Here is a 22,894-nt window from a genome sequence, read left to right on the forward strand (position 1 = left end):
AATGAATTAAAGTGAATTCAAAGACAATCCACATGTGTTGTTCTTCATGCTGTAACTCAATGGTAAAATAAGGAAAGGCCAAACTGTTCAGATAATGGCTTTGTAGGAACCGTAACAATATTTTTTATATTTTCTCTTAGTGGGATACATAGTTTTGTAGCAGTGCTATAGATATTGTCATTAATAAAGTAAATGCATGTGTGTTATTATGTGTTAAGATATTTGTTAATATGTGTTTGGTTTTTGAAACCAGTATTTGATGTATTATTGATGAGAACTCTAGTCATTTCACTGTATTTCTATCATTGGAAGGTTTTTAAGGCTCATCTATGATTGCGGAGAGTGTGACAACACAAAAACATGAATCGATTATCTTACCTATTATTTTACTTATTAATTGATTATTTTGCATTTCAGATTCAGTTATGTACTGTCCACGTAAAATCAACTTATCAACAAATATGAAAACCTTTGAGTTCGACCTACAGCCATGGTCGTGCCGTGACAGCAGTGCTCTCTGACCATCAGCTGGACAGAGGGAGTATACACTCCAAACATCTCCACTAATTACAGCAGAGGTTGTTATGGGTCTTTGGTCAAATTGATTCAGAGGCATCTGCTAACCTCTCCTCCGGGGAGAAGGAAAGGCCGGCCTGATGGCCACGGTGAGGGGTGGAGTAGGAGGCCCAGGCTGTCTTGTGACCCCACAAATAGGTCATAAACTGGGTCTTTGTGTGTTCAGTAGGAGTCGGCATCAGATGATAGGGCTCGGGCTGGAGAACCCGGGAGCCATTATTCTGCAGATAGCACTACAAAATGATGCTGTAACGACAAAGCCAAGCATTTACTTACAATCAAAGTGCAGCAGAAGCCAGACATGGCCCCTGGTGAAGTAAGTCTGTCTCATTGACTTTGTTTCATGTCGGTCCCTCTGGCATCTCTTCCCTCATTGATCCTGTAAGCACGACCACAAAACAGCGAAGGCTAAAATGTAATTACTTCGTGCAAAACTATTTATTTCTACACTCGTTACTATGCTTACATCACAGACACTGGACACTTGCATTAAGGGAGGCATCCGATAAATCGCAGAATGAGTTGCCTGATAAATAAAATTGTACTTTCAGGTTAATCTATACTTTGATGAATGAAGGAAAGAAAACTTGTAGATCCACCTCTGCTGAGTTTAATTGAGCTCCATAATTTAGAGTCGACTGTAACCTGTTCCTACTATTTTGGCCACCCCACATTTGTGGATATTCAGGGGGAAGCTCATCCTGCAGATGGAGGAGGATTAACAGAGAGAAGCAGAAGGTATCACTTCTCTGTAGGATAGTAACTACAATCACATTTACTCTTCTCGCTTTCATCACATCGGTGCTGTTTTTCTATAAGTAGGAGGCTTAATGTCCTCTCAGACTAATGTCCGCCTGGCGCCAAGACGTTCTCACCATTCTCTCAGCCTCCAGGAGTCATCAATATGATTGTCTGTCTGGCCTTCACTGCACTATCTACTGGCACTCCGACTCCTCCAAGGCCTCCGTCTGAGAACATGAGGTGGAGATGGGAGGATAACAAATCAGGTTGTTGCCAATCAGATTACAGAGCCAAATAGAGTGATGTATCTAAAAGAAGCTCGAGTCCATATTTCGGGAATAGTTAAGCCTGCTTCTTACTTCATGATAACTGATGATATTTTCCTAATAGAAGCCTAAGACAGTCCCACCAGCAGGGACAGGGCCACGGGGGGATGCCTCCACTACCAGTGGCAGGTGTTTGCTTGTTAGCATCAGAAGCTCTGTATGAAGTGACTGTTAATATTTGTAGTCGCAAAGTCAATTACAGAGAGACTTAATTGACCACAAAGACATGCAAAACGACCACCAAGAGACACACAACGACCACGAAGGGGAGCACAATGACAGCAAACATGCACAGAATAACCAGAACTAGTCGCCAAAACAACCACAAGAGACACAAAATGGGCAAAAACCACAGTGCGAGACAAAATCACCACAAATTACATGCAAAATTACAAAAAAAAAAAAAAAACGCAAAAGACGAGCAATAACCAATTAAGTCACAATTTTGCACATTCATGTATATATAGGAAAAATAACAACACAATATAAATACAAAATGTTATAATTTCAGACAAACAAACATTCTCATTGTCCCTTACAGTAAAAAGTTATATTGAAACGTCCTGTAATTTACACTCTTTATAAAATATATCTAATACATGATGGATTCATGACAGAAATAAAAACGAGTGTGTGTGAGAATGAAAATGATTGGTAAGTGAAGTGAAAATGGCTTCACGGTTCATTACATCTCTGGTTATAACTCTATGGAGCAGGTGTAAGGCCTGCAAAGACTGTGGAGGGTTTTTTGGGCATCTTATAGTCAAGATCTATGAGGCTGCTGGGAAATGTTTCATCATTTTCTGCACTTCACATTGCTGCAGAGCCAAAGTGAATTATAGCCTTCTGTGTGACTTAATAGAGACAGAAGAAGGGAGGGAGAGAAGGAGGCGAACGATATGGGCGTGTTTGCACTCACAGCAGTAAAAAAGTAGAGCAGGTGGCTTCAGCTTCCTTTGTGGGCCTTTTGGCAGGGATTTATTAAGATTGTTTTGTTGGCAATAGTGGACTGTAAACTAAAGTGCAGACTATTGTCTCCATCTGCTGCAGAAAGAACTTTTCTAATCTTTGTGTGAGGCTTCATATGCTGCCGTCTGTTATTTGGTTCTGAGCAAAGCATCACGCCAACGTAATATCCTCAGACACGAGGCTTTTCACTTTTATTCACTTGGAAAATAACATCATTAAATTCTATTTTCTCAGTAGCTGTTGCAGTTTTACTTGAGTTTTAGATCGATTATGAAGGAAGGAGCTCATTCTAGCGCGTACCTCCAGTTACCCTTTAAGTTTGTTGGAAAACTTAAGAGCTTAAAGATAAATAAAAAGTGCCATAAAGCTGAGAGTAACTGCACAAGTGGGTGATAAGTCTGTGTTTGTCACTTTCTCATTATTCTATCCAAAAATGTTAAGAATTGTATTAAGTGGGAGGCGGAATCAATGAGAAGCAACATCTTAATCTCACCATAAGTGTGTGAGAATACTTGAACCAGGCCTGACCTGCATAGTCCTGCATCCTCCCATCCCGAGAACAGCCTCTCAGGGAGGGGGAAGTTCCCTTAAGTTGGCAGTCCGACTCGCTTGTCTCGTTGGCTCGATGCTTATTGGATTGCGTACCCATTCCCACAGCTCCAGCGGGTCAAATGACTGGGATGTGTAGCTCGCGGCCACTAAGTGGTCTATCGATCAGTCAGCTGAGCCTGTGGGCTGAAGGGGTGTGCTGCATCAGACAGAGCCAGGAGTTGGCAGGTTGGTAATGGGAACAATATACGATGCATTCCTCCACAGCTGAGAACCGCCACCTTGGCTGACAGAGAAAGTAGTCCATTACAGACTAAGTAGGAAATCAAGTAGAATTCAAGTTATTGAGGAATTCTGTTTTTCACACAGTTTATAAATTGAAATTGGGAAATATTGTTTTTGTTTTTTTTGAGAACCAGGTTGATGTGACACAGCAGGTAGGCTACTGAGGGTTTGGACGATATAATGTCTGGCTATATCCAAATCAGGTCCACTAAAAATAGGAAAAAAGGAGGAAAGCAGGAAATAAAATGGTTTTCATTTCATATTGCTCTTAGACGAGCTGTCTGCAATTTAAACCAAAGCCAGAGATCTTGAGGATCATATTTTATCGAGTTATTATATCTTTAAAATGTGCGAATGCTACACGAGTCTCTGCTTGTGTGAACATGAGTGAGCTTCACATTAATCAATAATTTTGAGAAAATGCATCAACAACCAGCAATTTCAGCTGCTGCTAATAACAGAAGGGCCATAAAAGAAAGTCAAGTTACGTCATCAGTGAGATTTTTGTTACATGGTTACACCAGTGACCACCTTGGTAATTACTACTTTGATAATATTTCATATATTATTATTTATGTCATTGACACCATATATCTGTATACATAATTGCATTTTAAATGGTAGAAAAATATGTCTTGAAGTATGGCTCTCGCCCTCTATGCATTACTGTGGGGACGAGCTCTTCTAATAATGCCAAATTGAAGGCTCATGAAAGTGTAATTGTTCAAATAAAACACACACACACACAAACACAAACACACACACACACACACACACACACACACACACACACACAGAGCCTGCGGGGAGCAGCCTCCTGGACTGTAATGAAAACTCTCTGCCAGACAAGTCTTATACAAACAGCATCATAAAACCTCTACGGGCTTCAGACACCTCTGTGTCTGCACTGCAGGCTGGGAGATGGCGTCTTTCTGCAAGTTGAACTTTGCATATGCATATTTTCAGATACATTGAATTAAAAAAAAAAAGTTTTTATTACGTTGGAGCCAATCCCAGCTGTCATTGGTCGAAGGCAGGGTACACCCTGGACAGGACGTGATGGAGAAATCATACATAAAAAGATACTAAAGAATTCTAAAGAAGTGAATTATAAACCCCTCAGTAATTTTAAGTAGTATAATTGAAGATTACTGTAAATATGCCCTCTCCAGTTATGTCTACAGTCCCGTGTTACTCACCAAATGCATCCTTGAGATCCAAGTATTTCCGGAAGTATTTCCTTCGTCATAAAATATTCGCAAAACCGATATATACCGATATATATATATGTAAACTCCAGAATAGTTTGCATCACGTTTACTAGCGTGTCGTCTTCTTCTCTGTCTTGACTGGGACATCATGGCGTGTTACTGCCACCTGTTGATCAAAACGAGTGTCCATTGTTATGACACCAAATAAGGCAATATGTCATGTTTTATATTGTATATGGACAAAAGAAAAAATGTATTGTAAAAACAAAAGTCTATAGTGAACTAACCAGATAATGCCATGGGAAAAGTAATTTAGTATCAACTTAAGAAAACAATGTTTAGCAAACACAAACACGTAACGTAGTCCAACTCTTCAGATACCAAAAAGAGACTTATTAATCAAAGGAACTTCCAACTTCACACAGATGTGGTTTGTGAAACACAAAGAGTCTGTAGAGGACTCACAAACTCACAAAGATGGGTATAAAGCTTTCAGTTCAATGATGAGACTGTTTAACAGACTGTTTAAATTAATTTATTTCCAATGCATACACACTCATACACACATTCTGTGTCAATTATTCACAAAACCTTTACACACTTATGAAAAAGTGCACCATCTCAGACACAAGAGGATAAATATATATAAGAGTTTCAAAATAAATGTATACAAGTGACGATTGGCACATCCAGGAGACAGGCTTTATCACCGGAGTTGCATGTTTCCTGTTCATCAAACAGACGCTCACAACAGGCACATTTTGCAAATTCAGCTTCAACAAATACAAAGAAAACAGCTTTAGACAGCTACAATATAAATCCCTTTGAAAATACCCCAGGAATAACCAGGGATCCAGCCCCTTTAGTCGTACACAATTTATTTTCTAAAAAAGAATTATACCCATAAGAAAAACATCTAGCCCCTGAACGTCCATCTTCAGTTTGAATTTGATTTAAGAGGGAAAATGGTGGTAAACTTAACACACGCTTTAGTGCAATTAGTAATATAAGAAGCTTCATTTAAAAAAAACACAGGATGATTTGTTAAAAGCATTAAAAACCCAAATGTACTGTAAACCAGTAGGATAATTATTCTCAGCAACAGTGACATCTACTGGTTATCAGCAACATTTAGCTCTTTTCAAAGAACAGACATGATGCACACGTGAGAAGTTCACATATCCTTGCTCACGTCAGTGAATCTCTTTGGTGGCTGTTTCCCAGTGAAGAAATATCCTTTTCAATGTGATTTTTCATGAATCCAAACAAGTTCACAAATATAAATAACCTGGCCCTGCTCCGGAAATGTGCCTGAAGACCCGGAGTTTTAAATTAGTGGCTTCGTTTTGATCCCATTTTCTTCATTTCTACATGGATCTCGTCAGTTTTTCCTGTCTTCTCCTGGTAAGAAGTAGGGGTTCTCGTGGCCTTGGACCAGATAGGAGTAACGGGATGGATTTTTACCTTTGAAGGTGTTCATTCCATCTGGATTGAGATCGTATGATCCCTAATGAAATGTGTGGAAACAGTCAGATATTAGAATCTTTTACATGTAGAGACTTCAACCAGCCCAAAACCCAACAAAAGCCAAGCACACGTACACAAGTAACCACAGTCATGTGACGTGAAAACGACTACTCCCAAACTAGCATCAGCCGTGCTTCTGTGAACCGTCACTCGCCACACTTACACGTAGATGAAAGCACACGGCTTTCCACACCAATCTGAGATTCCTCATGAAGCTCCCCATCACCTGGAAATCCTGCCACCTTAATTTTCACTGTCTGTCTAAATCATCATCAGGGGGCATCAAGGCAAATTAAAACTACAAGCAAAGCCCATGCCTTACCTTTTTCCGTCCTTTGTGCTTCTGCTGAAACCAAGCAACACACTGGGAGTCAGGCAAAGCAGGGAGCATGGGAGGGAGCTACTCGATATTAACATTCTGGATGATTGGGTTAAACATACTGGTGTGCATAGGATTGAAAACATCATCAGTATGTCTCTGAAAGATACAAGATGATCATGTGAACCAGTGAACACGGATTTGTTGATTTGCAGGTCAAATAGTGTCCAGGAGTATATAGTATATAGTTGGTTCCAGTCATTGAAATGATGCCCAAACAACAGCTATATGGAAGAGTTATATGGAGGGTCTGAAAAAATCTCACTTTTCAACCTAATTCAGACCGATTTTAACCTACACCTAGATGTATTTTTCACCTGCAAATGATCAAATCCATGTGCACCGGGTGGGTTTAGTGTTAATAAGCAGTTCGGTGGGGAAACATTGAACAAACTAAAGGCTGATTTAATGGATGATCAACGATATGCAAGACTGTGAGTCTGACGATTATTAGTAAGTCATTCAGACGACGAGAGACAACAGACGGACCAGTGATAACTTACCATTCCATTGGTTTGATGCTTTTTGTCCACCAGTACGAGAGTGCTGCCCCCTTCTGACATCTCTATGGGAGGAGCTGCATCAATGTTAGCGGAGGCCCGGGGAATGGGGGTGATGCCAGTGGGCCAGGGCTGGTCATCTGATGAGTATGGGCTGTTGTTGTAGTCTGGCTTGCTCTTTGAACATCTCCTCCTAACAACAGGTGATGTAAAATTTTCATGCATTTTTTTTCTTTTCTTTTTTTTTTTCAAATCCAACAACAAATTGATCTTCCTAACAAGTGCTGACTATATATCTAAAGCCTAATTTAACTTAAAAAAAAAAAAAAATCCTCAAGAATAAAACAGAATTTTGTCCAAAAACTATGAAAAACACACAAAGTAGGTTTCTTTACCATGAACATGGTAACTGTAGTCGATCTATCAAACACCTTACTAACACATCAAATGATATGAATCAGTAGCTGAGAAAAGTCCACAACTCATGCCTTATTTATTCTTAAAACGCTACATACTAAAGTGCCCAACAGTTGATGATAGATGGACCCTAGTTTTACGTTGTTTGACCTGTAAATAACTACAGCCAGATATTTGCTTAGTATTTACAGGGCTAATGTGGGTCAAAGTGTGAGTATGGGAGTTTTTTTTATTTCCTCACCAGCAGAAGTATACAATCAAAGCCAGGACAAGGATAAGAAGAACTCCTCCCAGTACACAAGAGATGACCACCACCGCCAGCAACGCCGCTGTAAACGCATATTTTAATTATTAAGGGTCATGACATAACTGGTATTACTGCTACTGCATTATTTTTGCCTTTGAAATCAGCGCTGTTACTCACAGTCATTGCAGTTGAAGCCAGCATATCCAAATGCACATCTGAAAGGCAGAGTGGTTAAAACCAGTGATATTTGCTTTTAATAAACATTGATGGAGTCTGAATCCACACGGGGGAGCCAACCTCACATCAACATTTACCTCACACACAGGAATACCAAACCTGTAAACAAAATAAAAAGTCTATGTACTCACGGTTGGCACGTGTCTCCTACTGCCCTCCGCCCACTTGGACACGCTACAAAGAAAAACACAATCATTCACGCAAACACAGTGTGTGGAACAGATAGAGACAGATATAAGAACGTAACAAGCTACAGTTTCAGTCACAGGAGATGCAGACGGACAGCATGCCTGGTTGCACACACAATGTGAAGCCTGTGAAGCCATGAGCACAATCAAAGTCTGTTCATATGGAGGCTGCTTGATAACCATTACAAACAAGCACATAATGGTCATGTTAAAGGAGCTGCATGCAGCATTTGTCTGTATTTCTACTCTTCCTATAGCTGATCTCCTTGGTCAAAACGCTACACAGTGAGAGAAAAAGCTTGATTCTTCCACGTGTTTCCAGGGAAACAACCCCCCGTTAAAAAATAAATAAATTAGAGAGATAAATGAAGTGTGGGTCAAGGGTCGGCATGGAGAAAAGGCTACAGCTCTTGACCTTGTCTCCGAGTCTAGCTCCCTGTTGTTTCTCTCCCTCATTCTCACACATTATTTCACTGAGCATAAGAAGGTTCTGTTACAGGTCTCTTAACTGTATATCAGCTGGGAAAAATTCACTTGAGACACTGTAGGTTGTCAGTTCTTCTATCAGAGGTTTAATAATCAGTAGTGCCAGGCTACATTTTTTAACATAAAAGACTACACTAGATCATTTTCCAGCCAGTTATACAAATTTAATGTTAGTCTTAAAGGAGACTATATTATACAGTTGCTTTTACCTCTGCAGCTGGTGTTGGAGTACATGAGGGAGATGTAGCCCTCAATACAGGAACAAACAGCCCGGCCGTTTCTATCGCTGCACATTGTCGTGGCGGCATCACAAGGTAATGGCTCCAGCAAACACAGTTCTCTATCTAAGACAGAGAAGATGCAAAATATGTGCATTAGAAATTCTTGAAATTATGTAGCCAGTTGCTCATAAATGTCAGGTTATGATCCAAAAGCAATTACTTACCTGAAAATGTAGCATTAGCGAACACTCCTTTCCCTGTTTTGTTTATAGCCTCATCAATGGCCTGATTAACAGAATCCTGAGTGGCGTTGGTGTTTTCAAATATGTTATTCACAGTTGCTCGTACACTTCCTGGTCTAGGGAGTTATAGAGACGCACCAAAAAAAAGTTAAAAGCTCTTTAGTTACATGTGGCTTATTATCTTTCTGCAGTAGGACAAAATACTCACTCGAGTTTCACAACATCCGACTGCTTATACCCCGGCTGATCTTTGAGAGCATCTCTGAGCTGTGAAACAGTATCAGCATGTGGTTTAAGGACTGAGAGAGAGAGCATTTATTAGAGAAATTAAAAATACTATCACAACCTACCGCTGCCGAGATGTCTGCCGCCGTCTTCTGGAAAATTGCAGAGGACCTGTCGCTCATTTCCTTTTCAAACTGCAAGGAGGTGAGATGAAGCTGGCCTGGGAACACTTGGCCTGAATGAAGAGGAGCAGATGAAAGAATAAGGTCTAAATCGCCCCGCCGCCATCCTGTCATGATTTCTGTTCTCGTGTGAACAGAAATGAAGTATTGTTGATGTTCTTACCGGGTACACAGCGGCCATCCAACAGGAAGTTACCAGAGAGACACTGGCAGGTGCCATTAAGACAGATGCTTTCAAGTGGGCACGGGATGGAAGGACACACTGATGAGGGGTGGAAGAAAAAACATGTTAAACAACTGGCCATCTGAACTGAATTAGTCAAATCTACAGTAACCTTTTATTTTTTTTCCCAGTGGCAACAAGTCAACATTGTTGACATATATAGCTTTTGCGTTGATATTTGAAACTTGGCAGCAAACAAACTGCTTATTAACACTTCCAGCAAGCAGGAAGTATCTGTGAAATGTGGCATTGTGTTCACCAGCTACATGCAAAGTGTGTCTAGCTCTGCTGACTCTGAGCAGGTAGTGTACTGTGGGCTTGCAGTTGCCTGCTGCGGCCGAAGACGGTGAGAGCAGCGAGCGTGAACCAAAACAATACAGTTGATAGCCAGACAGCAGAACAATGAAACCAACTATAAAGCTCTGTAAAATCAAGGGAGGGGAGCTTGAGATTCTGATTATAATTATCTGGTAAATCAATCACTTCCTGTTTCAAAGTAAGTAATAAAGTAGTAATTATTATCATTTGATTTGTTGTTTGAGGTGGTGACGCTCATTAGGTAAAGAGGCCCGCCCTTTAACCACAAGGTTGGTGGGACAATAGTGGTTTCCTACTGTTCCTACATGTGGAAGTGTCTAAACCCCAAGTTGCTCTCCTTTATAGCGGCCCACTGCTCCTCAGTGCTTAGGATGGGTTATATTTTATTTATGTTGCTGTATGTATATGACAATTGAAATTAATGTACTTATTATTTAATGTTTATTATTGTAAAAATAAATCAATTTTAGCCAATGCAACAAATCCCCCTTTTTTCCCTCATTATAATCCATTTTAGCAACATTAAAGTAATTATCTCCTGCGGTGTGGGTCCTTGTGTATGCAAGGATTTTTCCTCATTGAGTTGATCAAGGAAATCATTCACCTGGAACATGGAGAAAAGTACAAACCTATGACTGGAGGGATGATTGGGGCTGCTGTGGTGGCGGTTGGAGTTGTGGTGGTGATGCCTGTTGATGGCTGGGTGGTGCCAGTGATAGTGGTACCCGTACTGCTGATGGTGGTGGTGGAGGATGGAGTTGTGGTGGTGGTGCCTGTTGGTGGCTGGGTGGTGCCAGTGATAGTGGTACCCGTACTGCTGATGGTGGTGGTGGAGGATGGAGTGGTGGTGGTGGTGTCTGTTGGTGGCTGGGTGGTGCCAGTGATAGTGGTACCCGTACTGCTGATGGTGGTGGTGGAGGATGGAGTTGTGGTGGTGGTGCCTGTTGGTTGCTGGGTGGTGCCAGTGATAGTGGTACCCGTACTGATGATGGTGGTGGTGGAGGTTGGAGATGTGGTGGAGTTGTTGGTGGTGATGCCGGTTGGTCGCTGGGTGGTGCCAGTGATGGTGGTACCCGTACTGATAATGGAGGTGGTAGAGGTTGGAGTTGTGGTGGAGTTGTTGGTGGTGATGCCTGTTGGTCGCTGGGTGGTGCCAGTGATGGTGGTACCCGTACTGATAATGGCAGTGGTGGAGGCTAGAGTAGTGGTGGTGGTGTTGCCGGTCACTGCAACATCAACAAATATGTAAACATCTGTCCAATCAATAGAGCTACTAAGCAAATGTTAGTACACTAAACTAAGATGGTGAACATTATACCCTCCCATTGTCATTATGAACATTCTCAGCATGCTGATGTTGGGATTGAACTTAACGCACTCTTAAGTTATTTAAAGAAAAATGGTTCGAAGGTTGTGCCATTCAAATGTTTTCAGAGACCTGAAAAAACTTGGAATTTGCTTTTGAGGAATTGTGACTTGGATTTACTCCAAAATATTTCAAACAGCATCCCACTTGATAAATGGACTGATGAAACTTTAAACACATGGGTGCTCGCTGAATTCCTACTCACCTGCGTGTTATATTGTATTATTTTTTGAGAACACACATCAACACTTAACATTCTGTTAGTCCTACCTCCCGAGGTTGCTGTTGAGGGACTAAGGGTAGTGGTATTTCCAGTAGGGGGTGCGGTGCTACTGCCTGGGGAGGTATTTGCTGGGAGAGAGCTGGAGGTGAAGATGGAGGTAGGTGAAGAGGGTTGGGGTCCTTCTGTGAGTGTTGTGTTTGTGATGATAGTGGAGGATGAGGGTGAGGTGGTGGACATGGGATTCTCAGGAGAGGTGTTAGTAGAGTTAGAACTTGTTACAGCGTTGCTGACCAGAGCAGTTGGGGTTGTGGAGTTGCTGGTGTGTGTGATTGCCATAGTTGTGGCTGTGTCGTTGCTGGTGTGTGTGATCGACGCAGTAGGGGTTGTGTAGTTGCTGGTGTGTGTGATTGCCATAGTTGTGGCTGTGTCGTTGCCGGTGTGTGTGATCGACGCAGTAGGGGTTGTGTAGTTGCTGGTGTGTGTAATTGCCATAGTTGTGGCTGTGTCGTTGCCGGTGTGTGTGATCGACGCAGTTGGGGTTGTGTAGTTGCTGGTGTGTGTAATTGCCATAGTTGTGGCTGTGTCGTTGCCGGTGTGTGTGATCGACGCAGTTGGGGTTGTGTAGTTGCTGGTGTGTGTGATTGCCATAGTTGTGGCTGTGTCGTTGCCGGTGTGTGTGATCGACGCAGTAGGGGTTGTGTAGTTGCTGGTGTGTGTAATTGCCATAGTTGTGGCTGTGTCGTTGCCGGTGTGTGTGATCGACGCAGTAGGGGTTGTGTAGTTGCTGGTGTGTGTAATTGCCATAGTTGTGGCTGTGTCGTTGCTGGTGTGTGTGATCGACGCAGTAGGGGTTGTGTAGTTGCTGGTGTGTGTAATTGCCATAGTTGTGGCTGTGTCGTTGCTGGTGTGTGTGATCGACGCAGTTGGGGTTGTGTAGTTGCTGGTGTGTGTGATTGCCGAAGTTGTGGCTGTGTCGTTGCTGGTGTGTGTGATCGGAGCAGTTGGGGTTGTGTAGTTGCTGGTGTGTGTGATTGCCATAGTTGTGGCTGTGTCGTTGCTGGTGTGTGTGATCGACGCAGTTGGGGTTGTGTAGTTGCTGGTGTGTGTGATTGCCAAAGTTGTGGCTGTGTCGTTGCTGGTGTGTGTGATCGACGCAGTTGGGGTTGTGTAGTTGCTGGTGTGTGTGATTGGAACAGTTGTAACTGTGTCGTTGCTGGTGTGTGTGATCGGAGCAGTTGTGGCTGTGTCGTTGCTGGTGTGTGTGATCGCAGCAGTTGGGGTTGTGTAGTTGCTGGTGTGTGTGATTGCCAAAGTTGTGGCTGTGTCGTTGCTGGTGTGCGTGATTGACGCAGTTGGGGCTGTGTAGTTGCTGGTGTGTGTGATCGGAGCAGTTGTAGTTGTGTAGTTGCTGGTGTGTGGGATGGGAGCAGTTGTAGTTGTGTGGTTGCCGGTGTGTGTGATGGAAGCAGTTGTTGCTGTGTCATTGCTGGTGTGTGTGACCAGAGCAGTTGTAGTTGTGTGGTTGCCGGTGTGTGTGATCGGAGCAGTTGTGGCTGTGTGGTTGCCGGTGTGTGTGATCGGAGCAGTTGTGGCTGTGTGGTTGCCGGTGTGTGTGATCGGAGCAGTTGTGGCTGTGTGGTTGCTGGTCTGTGTGACCAGAGCAGTTGTAGTTGTGTGGTTGCCGGTGTGTGTGACGGGTGTACTTGTAATCAGTGCGGGGTCTGGAGCAGGTGTGGTGGTTGGATTTGAAGTCTCACTAGTGTTGGTGGGTCGGCTTGCATTGGGCACCATTGTACTGCTGGCTGGAGCCGACAGAGTGACAGTGCTGTTGACTGCTGCTGTGATGGTGTTGGACTCGGGACTGGGCTGGGAGAAGGTCGTCTCTGGATGGGTGGTGGGTTGTTTTGTTGTTGTAGGTTCTGCTGTGGCATTTTCTATAGTTGTAGTAACCACTGAGGCTGTGAAGGGCTCCGTGGTTGTTGATGGTAACATTGTAAAACTGCTGGTTGCAGCTGCAGGAGTGCTGTATGTTTCATTGGTCATTCCCCCATCGGTGGTGACATTCTGTGTGACGAGCTCCGTCATTCCTACCGTCAAAACAAAAGCACAAAAAATAATCAAGTGTGCTATACAGCAATATTAGCATTCATTTGAAAAAGCTAAATGTATGTTGTCAATCACTTGGGCAGATTGGTTATTGGAGCTTTTTTGCGGACTGCTGTTATTGGACACGAGGGCCACGAAACCAAAACAATCAGTTAGAAGATGTTAAAATACTGTAAGTGACACCTTTCACACACAAGTAGTCATATGTTGCATTTTTAATACATATAAATATTGATTAGAGAAGCTGACTGTATAATGTCCACATCAGAGATAATCAGCTTAATTATGCATGCAAATTACTAAGGGAAAAGACACACATTTTCATGTTAATTTGACTGTATATTTGCATGTTCACAGTAAATCGGAGCTCTGAATATTAACTCAGTGTTCAGAATCTAATTAGATGGTCTACTTTCCACAGGAAGCTTGCAAAATAGGTTGACGAACAAACAGATGCCAACATAACGCGATACGGTCTTACACTCTGTCCACCACAACGACAAGACAGTTTAGGCTGAAATCACAGGGGTCTTAAATAAACATTCAACACACTGAGTTGCAAAAAGTTGACAAAAAGCTGTGACTCAGCAGATAGGAACTACCACAAGTGACGGCTGTTTACAACACAGTTGTGTTAGCAACAAGTGCTGCCGAATTAACTTCATATCTCAAAGGCAAGAGCTAACTCCTATTTGTTCAGTGTGACGCCCTCTCCCACCCTCACTGTGTTTATGGGGGATGGAGGAAGCCAAAGGGCAGCTTGAGGAATGGCACAAACAGTATAGGAGGTCTTTGATAATGGCTTAGCCTTTTTACCTCAGGTCTTCATCTGTGTTGTAATGAACTCTTACATTCAAAACACCTGTCAAGCAGCAGTGAAACTATTCCTGATCGGTGGACGCCTTGCACAAACAGTTTTCTCCGGTCAGTCGTCTCAAAAGCACAAGGAAATGGTTAGAAAAACAAGAATACTATCAGATCCTGTGTATGATTAGATTATTTTCTGTGAACAAGGCTCTGTGTGACCTAATGTCGTTATCACTTGGTTACCAAGACTCAATTAGAGATGAAAAACCACAGGCTCCACACACCCTGTGACGGCAAGCTGTAATGAATATGATGAGCTCGATGTACACACACACACACATAGACACATACATACCCACATTCAAAAAGTATTCAGGGAGTGGAATAAGCAGACCGGCAATCAACAATGATAGATGAGGAAGTGACGGAAGGTGGGAAACACATATAAAGTCTCAGATGATGGTTTTAATGGTCATAAAGTCAAGGAGTGGCACAGTTAAGCAGAGCTAGATCTCTATGTGAAGTAGCATAGCGTGGGATCCCTGATGTAAAACACTCATCGATGTGTGACTGGCTTGTTTAGTTTAAGATTTAAGGACAATGGACTAATCTTACTGGAGGACCAGAGAGATTCAAGATTAATGGAAAAACCTCTTAAATCAGATCCAGCTTACCCTGTCTAGATTAGCCCTGTGTTACATTGTATCAATAGCAAGAATTTAGGTGTTTCCATGAACGAACGAGTTGAAGGTTAAGCATTTCACCTCATTCCTGCATGTCTTACATTCTATAAAATCTCAAAGGTCAAATATTTATCTGCTGGTATTGACAATCCTCACATTTTAGCAGTTTTTCAGATTCCTATTGCTTTATTGAAACTGGGCAGCCAGTTTCAGTTTATTCTCCAATCGGGAGATTAGACAGGTGTGTGTGACTACAGTATCTGGGTTTGCCAGTAGGTAGATCTGCAGGCTGAAAGACAGGCAGTGGAAGTCCTCAACATTTTAGAGATACAGATTTTAACACACACTAACAATCAACACACAATCAACCCTGGGGTAGATGTTAAGAAGTAAAAGAGCACCAATAACTCTGACGTTGTGGACTCTACCAAAGAGCCTTATCAGCTGTGTGTGTTTGGAGAAACCACTTTCTTATCAACGTCTCCCATTATTGTTAGAATGGAAAATGTACACTGTACCAGTCTCTCTGTGTATCTTGACGAATGATACACTAAAATGAATCACTATGGACACATTCATTATTCGAACACTGAAGGCATGATCATTATTAGTTGAGGTCAGAGTTTTAAAAAGGACAAGTTGTACCTGGAGGATGCTTGAATACAATTATAATGTTCATTTCAAACTTTCATAACAAAATAACATTTTCAATTTTCATAATAACTTGTCATAATGTGAGAACAAATGTGACCAGCTATCTGCAAAACTAATGATTTCCCCATCATCAAGGCGTAGAAATCTGTGAGTTGGCCTATCTGACACAATGCATCATTCTTTATTTCATCTTCTTACATTTCTGCCAATTTTATGTGAATTAAATAATCTGAAAACTGATCTATGTTTACTAATATTAGATAGAAAGAAAAAAAATCATCAAACAGGAGTATTAATGTGTTGTTGGACATCAAGCTACATGGAGGTTGACTTTCCCCCTCTCTTCTCCCAGGTCATTTTAGGGGTCAGTTCACCCAAATTACTTCTAAAATGACTATATTCTCAAAAAGAATCCAACCCATTGATAGATTGGATGTTGGCTCACCTGATTTGGTGACCTCAGGTTGTCACATGGTCTGTGATGTGGCATAAATGCCAGATTTGATAACCATGACATGAAAGGAGTCTCTGTTTGAGCATTAGGAAATGCAAAGATAAAATTCTTGGCAGAGGTGATGCACTACGGAATCCAGTGGTGCAATTTATATGACCCTATAAAGGTCCCAATCAGTAAACTCATCCTCATCACTTACTAGATCTACAGCTGAGACGATTACAAGTGGAGCACGACAGAGAGAAAGAAAGGCTTTTGTTTGGAGTCTGACCATGTCAGTTCTGCCAGTGGAAAAACAAATATGAGAAGGGTTTTCTGGGTGTGATGACATTTGGAAAGTTCCCTTGATTGTTGTGATGCATCTGATGAAAATAGTAGAGATTACAGCATCATTTACAATATGTCTGCATTACCGCAATGCGTTTATAAAGGCTCAGTTTTTTTTTCTCGTAGCCTTGAAATGCAAAGATTACTGTCTGATTAAGGTCTGATGCTGCTAACAGAGAGAGGCTCAACAATGGCTTCTGACATGGTGAAGTATTTCTGATAACTCCTTATATAATCCTACATAATCCCGATACCAAGAAGTTGTTATAGTCTAATAAGTACACTGTCTAATAATAGAAGTGGGGAAGTGAAAGACAAAAGGTAAATTGTCACCAACAAGAATAAGAGCGTGCATGGTTTCACACAAACAAACACTGTTGTTGTTGTTCTGCTTCCGCTGTCATTTTCATAGTGATGAGTACTTCCACCTTCAAAGCTCAGAGCTGCTTCTGTATTTCCATTTACATGTAAATGTCAGCCATAAATAAATAGTACACAGAAACTGTGGCAGGTTTCACAGAACATCAATGACATCATAGTCAAAGTCTTATACAACAACCTTCACCACAGTATTTCTTAGCGGCCCAACACCTTTGTTTGTCTGACTTTGTCACACAGTAATACGTGTCCGTAATACACAGAAGTGCAATACACAATTAAGAGCGTACTCTGCGTTGCCCGTCTAACAGAAAGCCTTGTCTCTAAGGATTTAATCTACAGCCAGATAATCCCCTGCAGACACAAAAGGGCTGACTGGGTCAGGCAGAGTGACAACTGGGTCTAAGGTCGGCCTGCTACACATGTTCAGGAGGATGTGGATAAGAAGGTCCGGCTCAACCCACTGAGTCCTTTGGTCCAAGCTTCTTCTTCATTTGACAAACTATAACTGTACTGAAGCCTTTTCAAACTGTACTGAAGCCTTTTCAAATAGGCCATGCCTCGCCTATCCACCTCTATGTTCCTCTACTTTGAAATCAAACAAGTGCAGTGGGGGAGTGTATCTGTTGCCAAGGAGATGTCTGCTTCCAGCTGTCAAAGCTTTGCCTCACTTCAAATCACTAACAGTAACAGAGACGGAGAGGCAGACGTCAGTGTTGATGCTTGAGTTTCAGCGCGAGCGCTCCACTTCAGGGGATTTCTGTTCATGCAGGACAAAAGCACTCTGTATGTGAAGTACCTGCTCACAAACTTACTGTCAGATCAAGTTCCCCGAACGCACGTCCTCTACTTCCTGTCCAAACCGCCACTCCCTAAGAATACATCTCTAATCATTACACAAGGATTTGTGAGCAGTCCAGAGAGCTGCATATAAACATTGTCTTGGTTTCCTAATGTTGATGTAAAGTATTTCCAGTTTATTAACGGGATTGGGGGAAAGTGCATTCCTGGAGTAGTTCTTCATCACGTTCAGCAGCACTGCAAGTAGGATGAGACGAACTGACAAGTTGTGACCCAACAGTCAGGAAGAGCCTGGGGCAGCATCTCATTAGGAGACCGAGTCATGTGGAGAGCTGACCTATGTATGTGTGTGTGTGTGTGTGTGTGTGTGTGTGTGTGTGTGTGTGTGTGTGTGTGTTGCCTGCGTCTCAGAAATCATGCAGTATGACATCTGAAACAAGCTGATTAAAGAGAAAAATGCTTGGAGGCATACTGGACTACAGCTCGCAGCTAATTATTGGTCGCACTTTGGGTCCCTTTGCCAGCTAATGAGAGTCAACATTTCTTACAAACTGCTTTATGACCTCCTGGCATTTAAAGGTGCCCGTCCCCGCATTACAAAAACTCCATGGTACACCAACAGATACACAGAGGTCGGTTTACTTGAGGGGTAAGCCAAGCCTGAGGGCGGCCACATCAAAGTGACACAGGTCACCAGGGGCGACCCTCAAAAGACTGAGAGGAAGCGCTTCATTTCATCGACCAACAGTCCATCAACTTGCTCAGTGTCTTGTGTCAACAGTTCTGACCAGAAGATACATTGAAGCTTCATATAAAAAACAGCCGTTTTTGACAATCGACGAAAGTATTTCCTTCATAGGAAAAGTAGTTCCAGCTTTCAAATTGGTTTAAGGTAGTAACTATAATATATTTAGGGTTTGGGCTATAGGTCCGATAAAACAAGACACGGTGACGCCTTGTGCTTTAGGACATGGTGCTGCCCATTGTTCACTATTTTCTGTCATTTCATGGACCATACAATGTAAACGCTAACCTGAAAAGCAGGAGTAGAAGTATAAAGTAGCAGTTTATGGAAGTACAAGTATAGAGTCAAAGGTCGGGGGGTAGAAAAGAAAAAGAAATAAGTGGAGGTATTGGTCTTATAAACAATAATCAAAGTCATCGGTTGAGTTGTCTTTTGAGTGTTATAATGAGTCTTCACAGTATTCTTTTTTTTTTTTTTTTTGTATTTGAGTCCGTCATTTCTTAATAGTTTTCTAATAGCTTTTATTATCTATTTGGGTATTGTTTACAGAGAAAAAAGATACAAAGTTCTGTTATTTCTGTTATTTTTGTTAGAGTTTACAGCAGTTAGTTGTGTTGAGTTTATAAGCAGTTGTTTTGCGGATGAATGACTTGCTCCATTTAAACCCAAATAAAGATAAATTCATTATGTTTTAGTACTGGAAATATTCATTAACAGCACATTACATTAGATCATCACCTATGTGAGTGAGATTATCTGATCTATATCTATATCTATAAATACCGGGACGGTGGGGTGTATCATTAACAGAAAAGTCATAAATGTGGTCGAGCTAAATTAATTAATTCCTGCTTTGCTCTCTCTTCCGACTTTGCTCTCCCTGACGTGGACTGTCGGCTCTTCCTGCTGCTGACAGGGTCGGCTTGATGCCTGACACATACGTGCAGCCCAACACACACACACCCCACACACACACACACCACACACACACACACACACACACACACACACACACACACACACACACACACACACACATAAAATATAAGCATCTGGAAGAAAGCCACGGTTGTTTTGCAATTACTATTGCACATGGACAAACAAAGGAGTAGCACGGCAGACAAATTAAAAGAAGCTGAGCAGATTTCTCCGTCTCTATGTATTCCGGCTGATTATGTCATACTCGGTCCCTTTCTTCCGCTCCCGTCTCATCAGACGGTCTCCAGTTTAAGCAGAGTCCTCAATAGGACAAGGCAGACAGAAATGAGCTCTGAGCGAACAGAGCTCTTATACGGTAACTCGGAGGTAACAGATGGCTCCCAGGAGCAGGGCTCACTCGCAGGGCCTCTGCACATATCATATCCAATTAAAGCTCCGCCAGCACATGCTTTCCAATTACAGAGTGAGATTTACAGCCCTGGAGCAGGTCTAATCCAACAGCATGCAGCAGGAACGCAGCGTCAGAGGGAGAAACAGCAACAAGTGTGTGTGAGAGGTAAACTCTGTGGAAGACCAATCAAACTGAAGACATTACTACGGCCTCTTTTCAAGAACTAAGTGATTCGTGGAGAAAATAAAGCTAAGATTAATCGATAATAAAAATAATGCAGCTCTACAAGAGAGGCCTGTGTCCTTTCACATTGCTAAAACTGCCCCGTTGACTCCAGAGCAGACTTTGCATGCCCTAACAATAACTAACCAGCAACATGACACACGATGCGCTGCTGAGACAGGAAACAGTAGAACACAAGAGAAGAGAGGAAGGCATTAAACATGATCTCATCCTCTCTGGAAGGGCACAAGAAAAATTGGCGCCAGACTCAAGAGGAGGAGGATCACCACCCTCAGGAGGTCTTTTCATCTGGACCTCTTTACTACTTCAGACACACTTAGGCAAACTGCCCCAAACTGGAGCGCCCAATACCTTCCAGTCTCCCTCAGACCCTGTGTGTCTATAAAAGAAGACACATGACAGGAAGGGAACCAGGCAAACAGCCTGAAGGCTCACAGCCAGGCTCCAGCACATGACAGCGACCGAATCTCAGCCTATACATGGTTCCTTGCAACACAGTGATGCTCTTCATAATCACTCGAAACAATACAAAAAGAAATGGGTGACCAATGGATTTAACCGCAACTAAGCTTTAAGAGTCTGTACAGTGGAGAGCTCAACAGGATTCCTCAGGGCAGCTTTCAGCATGCTGTCGAGGGGGTCTGCTTACGCACACAGGGTAAACTTTGTGTGGGGAGTGTGCTGCGCTTTAGGGAGCCGGTGCTCGTTGGCATCTGTCCACGCCCAGAGAGCTTTGAGTCACAGCGATGGAGCAGTGAGTCAGTGTTAAGACGCTTTGGGGGAAAACCCCATGAATGTGTCGGGGAAAAAAGAAATTAAAACCTGTGTGTGTATATGACTAGATTTCTAGTTCTCTACCTCTTTTTTTCTAGTATATGTTAAAGCCAGACTTGTGTCCGTCTTGATAAAGGTTGGTGGATTCTGTTTACCACTGGAGCCAACAATAATAATACATCCAGATATTCTATGGCTCTATTTCTGATTGAGTCTCATTATGTCGTATTTTCAGAAATAAAAAATGTAAATCAACTTTTAGTGTCACTCATTGTACAACACAGCACAGAGTGAAATCTAACTTCTGCATTAAACCCATCCTAGTGTTCAGAGCAGTGGGTCGCTACTATAAGGAGCCCGGGGAGCAGGTTGGGGGTTGGGTGCCTTGCTCAAGGGCACCAGGAGGCTAACTGCCACCTCTCCAGCTACACTCAAGAACACACTTGGAACTTGAACACACTGGACTTGAAATGGTGACCCTCCAGTTCCCAAGAAAGAAACCAAACCAAAAGAATAAAAAATGCCACAATCATCACTCTGTGTAAAATATAGGCTCTGAGATTGTTTTCAAATATAATAAATTGTAATCCACCAATGTGATTGTGTCACTAGCAACATTGTAATAGTTAAACTTGCATACAAAAAAATTAAATTATGGCAGATGGAGATTTTTTTGACAGGAAAGAAAAAAGATATTCATTTCTATACTATGGGTTAAATCATGAGCCATGATTCGAGATGTAGGTTACTCCAAAACTTACAACATGGGTTGAAAAAAAGCAGAAAATGTATTTGTTCATACACAAAATACCAATAAGATAAATTTAAAAAAAGTCATTTTCTGACTGACATATATACCAAATTAAAATTAAAATACACATGATGATCTTACAAAACGTAATGCATTTTTACAGATTAAATTAGCCAACAGTTATTTACAATTAGCTCCACCTCGACCAAGTACAACACAACTTACACGTTCAATAATTAATATCCAATAATATGATAATTTCTTCAACTTTTACCAAAGAAGTATATTTATACTAAATATATCTGTGCTTTTACATAGCCTTAGGTTACTTTTGACAGCAGATATTTTACTTTAATTACTTTATCAGTGTTGCAAGTAAATGACCAATGGTCATAATATCTTATAAATCTGTGCTGGCTACAGTTGAACAAGTAACATGAAAATGTATTTCCAGGGTTCAACTCATACTCCAAACTGACCAAAAGAAAAAAGGCGTGGTAGGATATACCAATATAAACGCTCAGTTACAGACACGTTTCTACCAGTGTAGAAGTAAACTTCACTGACCTGTACCAACAGCAACCAGGAGGAACACGACAGGCAGAGAACTGAGAAACATCGTTCAAGTCCTCGGTTGTAAAGCGGCTCGACTAGCCGGTGAAGAAGGCCAGTGGATGTAGTCTAACGGTGCTGTGTAGACGCGGTTTCCCCCGGGCTGTAGGCTCCTCGCTGCCTGCTACAGGTGGCTCAGACTGAAGGCTGCAGCCTCCCACAGCATTAAAAGCTTTAGTCCCTCCTCTGATTGGCCGGCTCTCCTGTCACTCATCCTTACTGTACTGGAGCTCTGCCTCCACCCATGGACCTACTTTATAGAAGTTAAAAACTGCTGTACACGAAAAGTCTGTATTACATGAAAAAAAACATCTCAGAGGATTTTATGTATGTATCACAGCAACCAAAAAATACTTAATACTAATCAGATTTTTATATCTCTGTGAGGATATAAACATGGGATGGCTTTTAACTTGACAAACATCACATGGAATTCATGGCACAATTCAAACTTCATCAATTCATTGTCATCATCATTAGTCTCTTGCCATTGACTACCGTAGACCTATTTATGTGTTTTTGTTCCCCTAAATAAGGTGCCATGATGCGTGACTTCGCCTCTCTATACCAAACAAGAAGATGCTAATGCTA

At 42.0% G+C, this 22,894-nt stretch overlaps 1 protein-coding gene across 5 annotated transcripts; it reads right to left on the reverse strand.

Moving 5' to 3' along the window:
- Positions 1-5,176: 5,176 nt before the first annotated feature.
- Positions 5,177-22,428, reverse strand: LOC311030498 (uncharacterized protein). 5 transcript variants are annotated; one of them, XM_084036265.1, is made up of 14 exons: positions 22,259-22,428; positions 13,396-13,725; positions 10,679-11,275; positions 9,672-9,770; positions 9,452-9,561; positions 9,310-9,368; positions 9,084-9,217; positions 8,848-8,982; positions 8,096-8,138; positions 7,905-7,942; positions 7,722-7,809; positions 7,066-7,256; positions 6,507-6,538; positions 5,177-6,164 (listed from the first exon to the last, which is right to left on the reverse strand). In XM_084036265.1, exons 1-14 carry the CDS (start codon positions 22,308-22,310, stop codon positions 6,039-6,041), a joined length of 2,034 nt encoding a protein of 677 aa, XP_083892391.1. In that variant the 5' UTR covers positions 22,311-22,428; the 3' UTR covers positions 5,177-6,038. The 5 variants fall into 5 exon arrangements, with proteins under 5 accessions (XP_083892391.1, XP_083892389.1, XP_083892388.1 ...); XM_084036263.1 differs by having other exon boundaries at positions 6,507-6,527; positions 7,067-7,256; positions 11,686-13,725; XM_084036262.1 differs by having other exon boundaries at positions 6,507-6,530; positions 7,067-7,256; positions 11,686-13,725.
- Between the last annotated feature and the right edge of the window lie 466 nt (positions 22,429-22,894).

The sequence above is a fragment of the Eutrigla gurnardus genome (assembly GCF_963514095.1).
Source record: "Eutrigla gurnardus genome assembly, chromosome: 20".
Lineage (NCBI taxonomy): Eukaryota > Metazoa > Chordata > Actinopteri > Perciformes > Triglidae > Eutrigla > Eutrigla gurnardus.

Excerpts from the sequence above, each read along its gene's own strand:
- LOC311030498 (XM_084036261.1), bottom strand. The coding sequence starts at position 22,310 with ATGTTTCTCAGTTCTCTGCCTGTCGTGTTCCTCCTGGTTGCTGTTGGT. Across the intron at positions 13,726-22,258 it reads CCTGGTTGCTGTTGGTACAG|GAATGACGGAGCTCGTCACA; the intron begins GTCAGTGAAGTT and ends TTTTGACGGTAG. Across the intron at positions 11,276-11,685 it reads CTCAACAGCAACCTCGGGAG|TGACCGGCAACACCACCACC; the intron begins GTAGGACTAACA and ends TTGATGTTGCAG.